The sequence below is a fragment of the Vulpes lagopus genome, chromosome 18 (genome assembly GCF_018345385.1).
Source record: "Vulpes lagopus strain Blue_001 chromosome 18, ASM1834538v1, whole genome shotgun sequence".
NCBI classification, from domain to species: domain Eukaryota; kingdom Metazoa; phylum Chordata; class Mammalia; order Carnivora; family Canidae; genus Vulpes; species Vulpes lagopus.
In genome coordinates this window covers 27,326,155-27,339,587 of record NC_054841.1, presented here as the reverse complement: position 1 = coordinate 27,339,587, position 13,433 = coordinate 27,326,155, and the positions used below count along the sequence as shown (strand labels likewise).

Sequence of the window (13,433 nt, the reverse complement as noted above, 5' to 3'; positions counted from 1 at the left end):
AAAAAAAAAATAAATCCACCCTTGGGTCATTTCTCTGACCACTAGTTAACTCATCTGTAAAATGAAGATAATAGTCCCCTTTCTCAAAGAGTGATCATGAGGAGCTAATGAGAAATAGTGGATTTAAGTGCCCAGCACACGGTAGGAGCTCCCAGTAGTCTTTTTCCTCTCCACCCGTGGCACGTAGGGAGAAAAGAAGCAAAGTCAGTATCCATCCCAGCTGTTTATTGAAAGGGAAGGTAAGACTGAAGGTGTGCAGGATAGGGAAGGGGCATGGGGCAAAGGGGCAGTAGTGCCTGCCTGGTAGGGGAACGGAGACCCCTCCAGGCGGGAGGTGGGACCTGGGCCGGGTGCAGCGGCGCCTCTCTCCAGCTATCTTGGAGCTCCCCCTCGTGGAATGAATGGAGATGATGTGTCTGGCTGCGGAGCCTGCTGGATGGAGGTGCTGGTACCCCCAGTAGGACACATTTGTTACAAGGTAAGTTCAGGACTTGTGGATGATGGTTTCTAGGGGAATGAATATTGAGGGACAAAGACATCCCAGCTCTCCTACCCCTGGCTCTTAGAGACCATTTAAATGCATGTTCAAATTATCTTCTGAGCCATGTAGGACCATCAGGCCTCCAACTAGGCTCTCTGGATCAACCATCTTCCACTCCTGGAGGTTCCCTGGAAGCCAGGAAAGTGTCCAGCAGGCCCCCTGTTCCAGCTGTAGAACAAGAGTTGGCCCAAGAGGGGACGGAAGATGTGGGTCCAAATTCCTGCAGACGGCTAGCCTCCCTCAGCCACCTCATCTGTAAACTGAGGCTAATCATAGCCCATGATGGGTGGGACAGAGGGGCTCTGATGCCAAAACACACATAGAAAACCTTCTGTGGGAGGTGACTATTTGCACCATCCTGGAGGTGAAGTCTAAGTGAATGTTTCTGACCCATCCTCGGGCATCCTGGAGCAGCTGACATAGGAAGGGGTCAGGGGATGAGAAAGACTCCACTACCCCTCCCCCCAACTTTGTCTATGGAGAGTAATGCTCATAGCTGGGGAGAAGAGGAAAGTCATGGAACTCTAGAACCTGACCCAAACCCCTCATAGTATGGAGACAGGAACTGATGGTCTGAAAGGATAAGTGGCTTGCCCGGGGTCACACAGAGTACGATGGGGATAGATCAAGGAGGATGTTTTCTGCTCCTAAAGGGTCTTGGGGAGGAGGGTTAGGTGGGAAGTTTTGGGAGGACTTGGGAAAAGTTGGCATCTTGGATGAGTTGGGGCCCAATCCTTGGGAAGGGGCACTGGGATTTGAGCTCCAGACTCTCTTGACCTAGGGTTCTGGGGGCATAAGTGGAAGGAGCCCCACTGAAAGTGAGAAGTTAGGAAGACAATCAGAGGGCAGGGTGTGGTGGGACAGAGGAATGGTCCAGATCCAGGTCTGGCTCCTCCTCTGGCCTTGTGGGCAGCTCAAGAGTCCCGCTTGGGCTGGATGGTCTGCACAGATGATTGCCCAAAGGGGCTCGCAGGTGGTGAGAACCAACACTGGCCATTGGCGTCTCGGAAGATGGGCGACAGCTGCTGTTCTGGCTCATCCCCGAAGATCTCCATGTGGCCATCAGCGTCGGGGTCCAAGGGTTCTGCCTTCATGTCCTGGCTCAGCCAGCCAGTCACGGCCCAGAAGAGGCAAATGGCCAGCAGGATCCCAGCCGCCACACAGAGTGCTGTGCCTGCCAAGCGGCAGGTGCCCAGAGCCTGGTTGTAATCGGCTGCCCGCTGATCCAACACCAGGAACTCCCCCTCTCCGATGCCCTCCAGCTTGGGTGGTACGGCATAGCCGGTGGTCAGGGCTGCCACACCCAGCAGCAGAAGCAGGGTCCCCGAAGACAGACTGATCTGGAGACAGGCAGACAGATTTGGAGGTAGCCAGAGCCGGCCGGTGGGGCGGGGGCCCAGGTGATCCCAACTGGACTTAAAGGTAACACCTTGGTCTAACTTTAAGAGATAGGAATCACAGGGGATTCACAGAACACATCTTCTAAGATCTAACTGATGAAGGGCACAAGCTGTCAGGTTCTATTTGGAATTTTGAGGCCCCTTGGTCAATGAATGTCCTTTCTAGCTCCCACTTAGTGGGTTTTTCTGTCTACCTTGAGTTTTCCTCCATTGTTATTTGGGTCCCGTCTCATCTCTCTGTCCCATCTACTTATTTCTCAGTCAAGATAACTCCTACACATCCTTCAGACCTCATCTCAAACCTCATCTCCTCAGGGAAGCCTCTCAGGATGCCCCTGGGACTGGGTCAGGGTCCCCTGCTTTGCATTTGTACAAACCTGTGTACATTTGTTCTTCAGTGCACTCACCCTGGTGCACACTTGAACATGTACTCTCATTACTATGGGACTGAGGTCGGCCTGCCCTGCTGGAATGAGAGCCTGGAGAGCCATGAGAACAGACACAGTCTGGATCCCCATGGCACTGGCACAGAGCCACAGCTGAGTGAATGTTTGCAGAATGACTAAATGAATCACAGCGAGGAGCTCCTAGAGAACAGGGACCAACCACATCTTAAATTCTCTGTCCTCAAGAGCCTAGCACAGTGCCTAGCAATTAGAAGATGCTCAAAATTTAAAAATACATACTCACCCTCTCCGGAGAATCTTCCCTGATCACCCCAGGTACTGAGAGCGTTTCCTCTCTGATCATTTGTCCTGAGGTTGTGCATTCACTCTACGTATCTTGGCACTTTGCCTCCCCTCTAGAATGAAGCCCTTTGAAAGCAGAGAGGAAGGACCCCCCCTCTGCTTCAGTCCCCTTACAGTATTTGCAAAGAGCTGTGCCCATTGTAGGGATTCAGCTTACTGCCACCTTTCCCTACACTGTGAGCCCTCACTGACCACTCTCCCTGGCAGTTATAGACACTGTTTCTCTCAAGTCTTCAACTGCCCTGGCAATGGAACCTCAATATATCATTGTGAAGCCACAGTAAGATTTAACTGAGATGAAGCCCACTTCCTGCCAGTCAGTGTTTACTAGCCCCCTGGCCACCGTAATTAGTTCAGAGAAAGGCATGTGATCCAATCAGAGCCAATGCAATGCTCGACAGGACTGGAAATGGAAAGCATTACTTCTTTTCTGAAGGAAATACTGGAGGAAATTCTGATTTCCTGTAGATGGTGTGGAGTGAAACACTGAGGATCAGCATGGTAGTAACTACCTGGGGAACATGTGGGTAGATCCTAAAGCTAAATGAGTCACAGAGGAGGGGCACCATGGTGGGGTGGGGGGCTGAAGACTAAGAGAAATCTTGAACCGCTGGATTGACCTTTGTCTGAAGTTGCTCAACCTCTGGTTTTTTCAATAAAATGACCTACATTTTCCCTTTATTGTTTAAACCCTCTTGAATTTTTTTAAAAAATATTTTATTTTTAGGTAATCTCTGTACCCGGTGTGGGGCTCAAACCTGTAACTCTGAGATCAAGAGTTGTACGTTCTACCAACTGAGCCAGCCAGGTGCCCCAAATTTGTAAGGTTTTGAGTGACTTAACAGTAGCCATTTGCCAGTTTTTTTTAAGTAGGCTCCACGCCCAATGTGGGGCTTGAACTCACGACCTTGAGATCCAGAGTCATATGCTCTACCAGCTGAGCCAGCCAGGTGCCCCCTAACTGGGTTTTTGTTGCTGTTGTGGTTGCTTGCATGTGCAAGACTCCTACCTGCTATACCTTCCCATTTTTTTCTATCCACTGATCCCATTTCCTCCCTGCAGCCACAGGAAATCACAAAAGTTGTTCTTCCTCTGGCCTTACCTTCCAGCACAGTGAGGGCCAGGGTCGGCGGGGACACAGAATAGGAGGCCCCTCAGGGTCATCGCTGAGGGCTGTACCTGCACAGTCTTCATAGAAGAGATGCAGGTAGGAGCGGACCCCATACCATTTGCCATCTTCCACATTGGGGCCGCGGCTACAGCTGCAGGAACGGTCACAGTCTGGCATCGTGGATCTCTGTGGGAGAAGTAAGGTGCAGTGGACAGAGGGAGCGATCCGTGAGACCCTCCCAGGCCCCTGAATCTTTGTGTGTCATCTACTTTTCCTCCCATTTTAGGTAACCCACACTCATAATACAGCCTGGTCTTCTACACATACACTGTGAATGAGTCAGTGCACAGGATCTCTTAAGGCCAGTGCTTGACATTTGTAGATGCCAATAAATAAGCTTGTTTAGTCTGGAGGCCACCCAGTGGCTAAGACTGTGAGTTTTGGGGTCTGACTGTCAGGATGAAATCCCAGATCCACAACTTCTTGGCTGTGTGGCCTTAGGCGAGTGCCTTCCCCTTTCCAAAAATTGGTTTCCTCATCTGTAAAGCAGCTAATAATCACACCTGCTTCACACAGTTACCATATGTGAGGCCAAGAAATAGTACCAGTTGTCATTACTATTACTATAATTTCTTAATATTATTATTTTTAAAGATTTTATTTATTTGACAGAGAGAGGGGGAGGGGAGCACAAGCAGAGGGAACAGGCAGAGGGAGAGGGAGAAGCAGACTCTCTGCTGAGCAGGGAGCCCGATGTGGGACTCAATCCCAGGACTCCAGGACCATGACCTGAGCTGAAGGTAGATGCTTAACCGACTGGGCCACCCAGGTCCCTCTCTTCATTATTACTTTTATCCTAAACTTTTTGGGTCCCATATCTGGAGTAAGAGGTTCTCATCCCCCATCTCCTCTCAAAATCTTCCCCTCTTTTGGTATTCTTGGGGATAACTGTCATCATGGCTGACACTTGCCCAATCAGGACAACTTCCCCAGGTGCAAGGTTCTAAAAAATCCCTCCCCAGGGCTGCCCCTCACAAGGCCACAGCCTCCAAACCCCAAGTCATCTTGACTCCAGAGGAGGTGAAAGTCAGGGGCCCTCTTAGGTTCAGGGGTTTTTAGCTTTCTAGGGAAACCTATCTAAGAACCCCTCCTTTTTAAAGAATACATTGTTTATTGAGGTATACTTGACAAAAAGCATATTAGTTTCAGGTGTAAAACATAATGATTTGGTATTTGTGATGATCACCATAAGAAACCATAAGAAACCTAGTTAACATCTGTCACTGTACCTAGTTACCAATATATTTCTTTCCCTATGAGAGAACTTTTAAGATCTACTCTCTTAGCAACTTTAAAATATGCCATACAGTATTATTAAGCATAGTCACCATGCTATACATTATATCCTTGTAACTTATTTATTTTATAACTGGAGTTTGTACCTTTGACTCTTAAAAGCCTGTCTATAAATAAATCGCGGCTCTTCACAACCCTCACCCACAACTCGGGGGAAAAAGAAAAGAAAAGGAAAAGACAAAAAATACATATTTTTGGACAGTGAATGGGAAAAGGCAGAGACCAAAAACGAAAGAGAAGAAGCCGACGGGCGGTCCCGGGAGGGAGCGGGGATCGGCCCGGAGGCCGGTGGGCGGGGCCCCGAGGGGTGTGGCCAGTGCGGGACCCGCCCCGGCCCGGCGCCCGCGAGGCTCCCGGGGGTCGGGAGGGTGAGTGCGGGCGGGGGGCCGTCGGCGTCAAAGCAGCGACTATTCGTTAAGCACCCTAGGAGGGGAGAGGGAGCAGGGAAGAGAGGTCGGGAATTGTTGGTGTGGGCCAGCTCCTGCCCCTGCAGCTCACGGCCCCTCTCCCCCTAACTATACCTAGTCACTGGATCTTGCTGGGACTGGAGAAGGAAGGTGACCTTGACGCCGCCTCCCCCTCGGCCTGGCCCCTCCTCCTCCCGAGTTGAGGTTGCAGGGAGCGGGTCCGGCGATCAGGGGGAGGGGGACAGAGGAGGCTCCGGACCCCGCTGCGGGTACCCGGGACGCCGGTTGCCATAGGAACAGCTGGGGAGGTGTCCCTGGGCAGGAGGAGGGAGGAGCTCGGTGTGAAAGGAGCGGGAAGAGGAGGGGGCCGCAGGGTCCGAGGGGGGAGACTGCGGCGGAGGCGAGGGGAGGGAGGAGTACGCGAAGGTGACAGGCGCGAGGCCTGAAGACGGGTGGAATCTGCTGCCTGCGCCGCCTCAGTTCTCCTTCCCAGACCCCAGGCCCTCCCACTCCGGTGGCCGGCGCTGCCCTGGCTCGGTGAAGGGGCGCCCTGTTGGGGGGCCAGTTCCTCCCGCTCTACACCGCACCACTGCTTCTGACCGGCCCACCAGTTCCCTGGTCGAGATCAACAGCCGCCTTTCCCCCAGGAGGAAACTGAGGCACGGAGGGTGGGAATAGGTTTTTAGCAAAGAGGTGGGTAGCGTCTCGTCCTCTGAAGCCTCTGCGCATCCACTCGGCACTGAGGTGTCTCCCGGAGATGGGGCTGGTGAGATCTCTGCCCCCTGCCACTTCTCTGGGACCTCACCTCCCAAAGCCCAGGGCACACCAAGGCTCGGGCGCCGCCGCCCCGTCCGAGGCTGGACGCGGCCGGGCTGGGGATGCGGGCTGAGGTGGGGCTCCCCGGAACCCGGGAGAAGGCGGGGTGGGGGTCAGGGCGCGCGTGGAGCAGGGCCGAGCTCACCTCTCCGCCTGCTGTCTCCGCCGAGCGGGAGCCAGAGCGAGAGCCGAGCAGAAGCTGCTTTTGTCGGCGCCTGCGCCGCAGCCCGGGGGCGGGGGTGATACGGGGGTGGGAGGGGGGCACCCGCCCGCCCCAAGGGCTGGCTCTGCAGATTGCGGACCCCTGCAGGATGGATAGCCCCTGTCTCCTTCCAGAGTTTCCTTCTCACTCTGAGGCCCCAGACCGCTCGCGGAAACCCCACGGCCTCCCCGGAACGCACCCCCTCCTTCGGTCCCTCAAACTCCTCATCCGACATTCCATTGCTCCCTCAGTCTCTCACCCCTCAGACCCAAGACCCTTGCCTTCACTGAGCCGTCACTTCCTCATTGCATCCTCGGCCCCCTCTATGGGTTTCCATTCCCTCCACGGAGTCCCTAACCCAGTACACAAACGCTCATTTGCTGAGCCGCCACCTGCTCCACAGATTCTGGTCTCTCACCCATGGCTGAGCCCCCTCTCCCTCGGGAGCCCCCTACCTCTTACTGAGTCCCCTATCCTCTCTCCATTCTCTTTCCCTCTTTGACCCCCTGACCTGGCTAAGGGTCAGCCCCTCTTATCTTGAGAAGGGAGTTGAGGTTAGGGAGGAGGGGTTGGGAGAGTAGCTTCCTTTCCTCTCTGGAAGGAACAAAGGAGATAGCCTCCCTTGGTCTCTCTAACCTACCCTCAGGTCTGCCCTAGGCAGCGTGTGCAGAGCCAGCCCTTGCCAGATAATTGTGTCTACTTCATTTCTTGTCCTGTGCCCACAGCCTTGGTTTTGTCCCACACTTGCTGTGTGGTCTTGGGAAAGTCACTGCACTGCTCTGAACTTCATCAAACAGCATTGCACAAACATACCTTCATGCCTTGAACATCCATTCTGCCTCTCCATGTGCTGGGGCTGGAGATACAGAGACCAAAAAACTGCAAGATGAGGCCATATCTTTTTCTATTCACTGTTGTGTCCCGAAGCGTCATGTCATGCTTGGCATTGAGTAGGCCACTCAATAAATATTTACTGAACATAGACTCATAATAATAACAAATATATGATGTTCATTATGTGCAAAGGGCTTGTCTAAGTGCTTTCCATGTATTAATTACTCATTTAACTGTGTGTGAGACAGACAGAGACAGAAAGAGGAAGTCCTGGTGCCCAAAACTAAAGGCCTCAAGTGGTGACAGGACATGAAGCTGGATAAGCAGGCATACACGACACCCTTCAGGGCCTGACAAGCCAAGGAAAAGAGTTTGCAGTTCAACCCAAGAGTTATGGGGAACCATGGAAGCATTTGAAGGAGGGATGTGATCTGAACTGCACACTGAAAAGATCCCTCTGGCTGCAGGATAGAATGCTCCAGGGTGGCAGCAGAGAGACCAGTGAGGAATCTCCACATCAGAGATAATTATGTCAGCCTAGTGGACCTTGCAGAGAAATGAATGGCTCCAAGAGATGGTAGGGGGTAAAATGAACTACAGGAATAAGAAAAGATTGGGAACAACCTGTGCTGGTTTTAAAAATGTCCACAAATTCTTTAGCACTTCTCCAAAGGAGAGGGAGGAATCTACATACCCTCTCTTTGTATCTTGCATAAGCTGATGGCTGCATGGGGCAAGTGATGCTCTGACATCTAAGGCTAGGACATAAGAGGACATGCATCTCCCCTGGAACTCTGGCTCTTGGTGACCCGAGGAGCCATGCAGGAAGTCTATCTACCTTGAGGCCACCGTGCTGTGAAGAAGCAGAAACCACATGGAGAGGTCCACATGAAGTTACCAGTCCCAGCTGAGCCTGGCCTTTGAGTCATCCCACTTTAGGCATCAGATGAGTGAAGAAGCAACCAGATGATTCCAGTCCACAATGGTTTGAATAAGTTTCAGCTCTGATGATATGGGAGAGGGGATGGATGAGGTTCTAGAGGCAATGGGAAGGGATGAGGTCAGGTGTACAGGAAGGATGGGCTTTGGGCCAGCACAGGAAAGATCCAGTGTCCTCTGAGAGCTGGGGGAAGAAGGAGGGTGGCCACCAAGAAGAGATACAGTGTGGTGGTTATGAGTTGAACTCTGCATGTAACAGATCCATGTTTGAATCTTGGTTCTGCCACTCACTGCTTACATGATTTAACTGCTCTAAGCCTCCGTTTCCCTGACCATAAAATAGATACATTAGTGATTGCTTCTTAGGAAGGTTATAAGAGTGAAATGAGATATGCATATAAAACCCCTACTGAAGCACCTGGCACAGAGTAAGACCACAACAAATGATTGTTGTCACTACTATTATTGTTACATTAGTTTATAGGTGAGGAGGGTAGGGAATTGAGTGACAAGACATCTGATAAATTGAATGCTCTGGAGAAAAATAAGAAGCATCATCTATTAAGAAAGAGGAAGGTTTTAAGGGTGCCTGGCTGGCTCAGTCAGTGGAGCATGCAAGTCCTGATCTTGGGTTTGTGAGTTTAAGCCCCATGTCGGGTGTAGCACTGACTTAGAATGTAAATTATTAAAAAAAAAAAAAAAAAAAAGAAAGAAAGAAAGAGGAAGTTTTTAGTTCAAAAGGAGGCTTAAAAAGGGTGGTGGATCAGACATAAAAGGCCACATATTGTATGTTTTCACATATATGAAATAGCCAGAGTCAGAAAATCCACAGAGACAGAAAACAGGTTAGTGGTTCCTAGGGGCTGGGAGAAGGAAGGAATAGTGAGTTATTGCTTCGTGGTTTTCCTTTTAGAGTGATAGAAATAATCTAGAACTAGATAATGGTGCTGGATGCACAACATTGTGAATGTGCTAATGATAAATTTTAAGTTATGTATAGTTTACTACAATCTTTTCAAAGGGTAGTAAAGATTTGGAATAATCAATACTGATAGTGGCGGTGGTGGTGACAGATGTCACATACTGAGCATCTCCTGTGTGCCAGCATAATTTATCTTCTCAATGACCTTATGAGGTCACTTGCCTGAGGTTACCAACCTGTCATTCAGACACAATGTGGCAGAATCTGAATTTGCCCGATGGCTTTGAGGCCAGGATCTGTAGAGACAATAGCATGTATGGTTGTGACTTTCTTTGGCAGTGTCAGGAGAAATGGGAATGAAGGAGGCCACTGGAACCCCAGTTCCTGGACAGGTGGGGCAGAAAGAGGGGGGTGAATGTGGATGCAGAGAGCAGAGGAGAAAATAGACCTGATAATGAACCTCAGGATGGATCCTGGCTCAGTAAGGAAGGATGCCAATGCAGCTCAGGAGGAGAGCAGATGGATCTGTAGAAGATGCAGAAATTCCAGACGGAGGAACTCAATGAAGTCCAAAAATAGGTAGATGGGAAGGAAGGGAGCCTGAGGTCAGAGAGTGGGACTCTGTAGTTAAAGATTTTAGATGTAGAACCCTGTAAGAGATGAGAAGGTTTACCAAGCCAGTGCTATCCAATAGAAATTTCTCCAACAATGGGAATGGTCTAGATCTGTGTGTGCTGCCTAAACAGGAACCACTGGCCATATTTGCCTATTAAGCATTTGAAGTGTGGCTAGTAAGACTGATGAACTGAATTCTAAATTTCATTTGACCTAATTACTTTATTTACTTATTTATTTTTAAGTAGGTCTATCTATACCCAATGTGGGGCTTGAACTCACGGCCCAACATCAAGAGTCACATGGTCTACCCTCTGAGCCGCTAGGCACTTCCTAACCTTAATTACTTTAAGTTTCAATAGCCACAAATGGCTAGTGCCATCATATTGGACAGTCAAGTGTCAGTGGGTCAGCCAGGGCCCCACTTGGAACATAACCATCATCTTAGATCCCCACCAACCATTCTTTTTCATCTAGGGCTTTTGCCCTGCCCCCTAGTGTTCTCTTCTCTACATTGTGCCACAGTGAGCTTTAATGCATGAGTCAGATTCTCACAGGGGAGTCTCACTGCCTGCTCAAAACCCTCTAATGACATGTCATCTTACTCAGGATAAAAGGAGAAAACTGTGGTAGATTAAATATGGCCACAAACTCTTCGTCACTCTGCCCTTCAAGAGATGGAGTTTATTTCTCCTCAATCTGAGCTGGCACGGTGGTTGCTTCAACCAACCAAAGGTGGCAAAAACAACGTTGTGCTTGTTCTGGACTTAGCTCGTGCTTGTTCTGGACTTAGCTCTCAAGAAGACCAGTTTCTTCTTCCCTGCCTCTTGGAACACTCCCTTCTGGAAAGCTCCCTCTTGAAGCCCAGTCCCCGTGCCTTTAAAGAAGCCCAAGCCACACAGAGAGGCCACATGCAGGTGCTCCAGCTCCAGCTGGGGTTTTATAAATTTTTTTTTAAATTTTTATTTATTTATGATAGTCACAGAGAGAGAGAGAGAGGCAGAGATACAGGCAGAGGGAGAAGCAGGCTCCATGCACCGGGAGCCCGATGTGGGATTCGATCCCGGGTCTCCAGGATCGCGCCCTGGGCCAAAGGCAGGCGCCAAACCGCTGCGCCACCCAGGGATCCCTCCAGCTGGGGTTTGACAGCCCCGGACAAACCTCCAGCCCACAGCTAGCACAAAACACTGTATTGGACAGCATGGTGTGAGTGAGTCATCTCAGACATGTCAGTCCACTTGGGCCCTCGGATGATGTCACATGAGCAAAATATCCCACTAAATCCTATAAACCCACAGTATCTCAGGAGATAATAAAACAGTGTTAAGCTAGTAAGTTGAAAGATGATTTGTTTCACAGCAATGACTACCCCAAACTAGTCTTACTAGGACCCGCAATTGCCCCTCCCCCACAACCTTACTTACCTAGTGATCTCCTCTTCTTCCATCTCCTCACTCACCACTCACCACCCCTGGCCACACCGGCATCCTTGAATGAACGAAGTGCATCAGGCGAACTCCCATCTTAAGGTGTCAGAGCCTTTGTACTTGTTTCTCTGCTTTTACTGATCCTTCTCCAGATATCTGCATGGCTAGCTTCTGGCTTTATTCAGATCTCTGCTCGTATGTCAGCTTGTCAAGGAAGCTTTATTTCAATCCTGTGGTAGAGACATAGACTGCTCACCAAATTTCCATGTGCATCACATACATTTCCTAGTTCCCTTGAAGTCAGAAAAAAACATGTGATTAGTTCTGGCCAATGAGATCCAGGTCTCCAAAGAGTTCCTTGGCGGCAGATTTTCTTGGAAGGGAAAGAACAGAACTTAAGATTCATTTAGTTAACAGAAAACCCTGAAAACAACTGAGGGTGAGAAATTGGGTTGCTAAGAAACCTCCTAGAATGGGGAGATGTTTGGCATCCATTGCTAGGCAACCTAAAAGAAGCTAGATAGGCAGGTTTGGCTGTAAGCAGCTTTCTCCCTCCTTTTCATAGGCTCCCTGAATGCCAGACTGGATATGGTCTTAAATATTTCTGGTCCAACCACCTAACTGCCTAGATGGGGAAAGTAAGACCTCAAAAGGCAAGATGATTAGCCCAAATTCCCTGTAATTTCTCGACAAGAGCAAAGACAAATGGCTAGGAGGGTATTGTTATGGGGAGTGAACTGGCATGGCTGAGGCAGAGTTTTAGGGTACAGCTGCAACTGTAAAAGGCCTTGAATGCCAAGAATCTTAGCATTCATCCTGAGGGTAATGGGGAACCACTGAAAGGTTTCAGAGTTTGTCACATTTCTTTTTTTTTTTTTTAAGATTTATTTTTTTTAAGATTTTATTTATTCATTCATGAGAGACACACACAGAGAGAAAGGCAGAGACACAGGCAGAGCGAGAAGCAGGCTCCATGCAGGGAGCCCAATGCGGGACTTGATCCCAGACTCCAGGATCATGCCCTGGGCCAGAGGCAGGCCTGAGATACTCAGGGATCCCCTTATTTATTTTTAAAAGGTTTTATTTATTTATTCATGAGAGACACAGAGAGAGGCAGAGACATAGGCAGAGGGAGAAGCAGGCTCTCTACGAAGAGCCTGATGCAGACTCGATCCCAGGGACCCAGGATCACACCCTGAGTCGGACACAGATGCTCAACCACTGAGCCACCCAGGTGCCCCTTATTTATTTATTTTTAGAGAGAAAGTGAGGGGAAGGGCAGAGAGAGAGGAAGAGGGAATCCCAAGCAGACTCCCCTCTAAGAGCAGAGCCGGACATGGGTCACAGTCTCACAGCCCTGAGATCATGACCTGAATAGAAACCAAGAGTCACAGCCTTAACCCACTGAGCCATCAAGGCATCCTGGTCATGTTTGTTCTCAAAAGACCCCTCAAGCTGTTTCACCTGGGAGTGGCTTGAATGATTGGGGGCTTGAATCACCTGGACTCTCCTTTGCTCATGGCATGGGCAGATACATGGTGAGGTGCCTGCATCACCTGGAGCACAGATACAGAGCTCCCCCCATGTTTTGGGCTTCTTCATTGCATGATGATCTTAAGGACGTGGACTTCTTATTTGGTATTTTCATGCAGAAACCTACAGCATCTTTCTGCTACATTCTACTGGTTACAAGTGGATCACGAAGGCCAGCCCAGTCTCAGGAAGAAGTAAATTTATGGGAAGGATGTCAGAGAACTTGTAGCTGTGTTCTAAAACCACAACAACTGGGATGCCTGGGTGGCTCAGGGCATGATCCCGGGATCTGGGATCGAGTCCCACATGGCGCTCCTTGTACGGAGCCTGATTCTGCCTCTGTGTGTGTGTCTTTCGCTCATGAATAAATAAATAAAATCTTTTAAAAAAATAAAATAAATAAAACCACAACAACCTACTGAGGGTCTCGGTCACAGCTTAAACATCACTGTCTCCATGAAGTGATCTAACCATGCCCTCCTCCATGTCCACATTAAGTACCTCTCTGTGTTCCCCCAGTCCCACATCCATCTCCATCAATGTATTTCCATCCCTCTGGTTATGTCTTTCTCCTCCTCAGG

The 13,433-nt window shown here is 49.8% G+C and overlaps 1 protein-coding gene across 2 annotated transcripts; it reads right to left on the bottom strand.

Moving 5' to 3' along the window:
- Positions 1 to 210: 210 nt before the first annotated feature.
- On the bottom strand, positions 211 to 11,592 carry NRSN2 (neurensin 2). 2 transcript variants are annotated; one of them, XM_041732308.1, is made up of 3 exons: positions 11,317 to 11,592; positions 3,793 to 3,987; positions 211 to 1,881 (listed from the first exon to the last, which is right to left on the bottom strand). In XM_041732308.1, the coding sequence occupies exons 2-3, from the start codon at positions 3,976 to 3,978 to the stop codon at positions 1,456 to 1,458; spliced, it is 612 nt and encodes a 203-aa protein (XP_041588242.1). In that variant the 5' UTR covers positions 3,979 to 3,987; positions 11,317 to 11,592; the 3' UTR covers positions 211 to 1,455. The 2 variants fall into 2 exon arrangements, with proteins under 2 accessions (XP_041588242.1, XP_041588243.1); XM_041732309.1 differs by lacking the exon at positions 11,317 to 11,592 and adding an exon at positions 6,526 to 6,578.
- Between the last annotated feature and the right edge of the window lie 1,841 nt (positions 11,593 to 13,433).

Coding starts and splice junctions, on each gene's coding strand:
- NRSN2 (XM_041732308.1), bottom strand. CDS start 3,978: ATGCCAGACTGTGACCGTTCCTGCAGCTGTAGCCGCGGCCCCAATGTG. Junction 1,882..3,792: donor GGCCCTCACTGTGCTGGAAG/GTAAGGCCAGAG, acceptor GCCTGTCTCCAG/ATCAGTCTGTCTTCGGGGAC.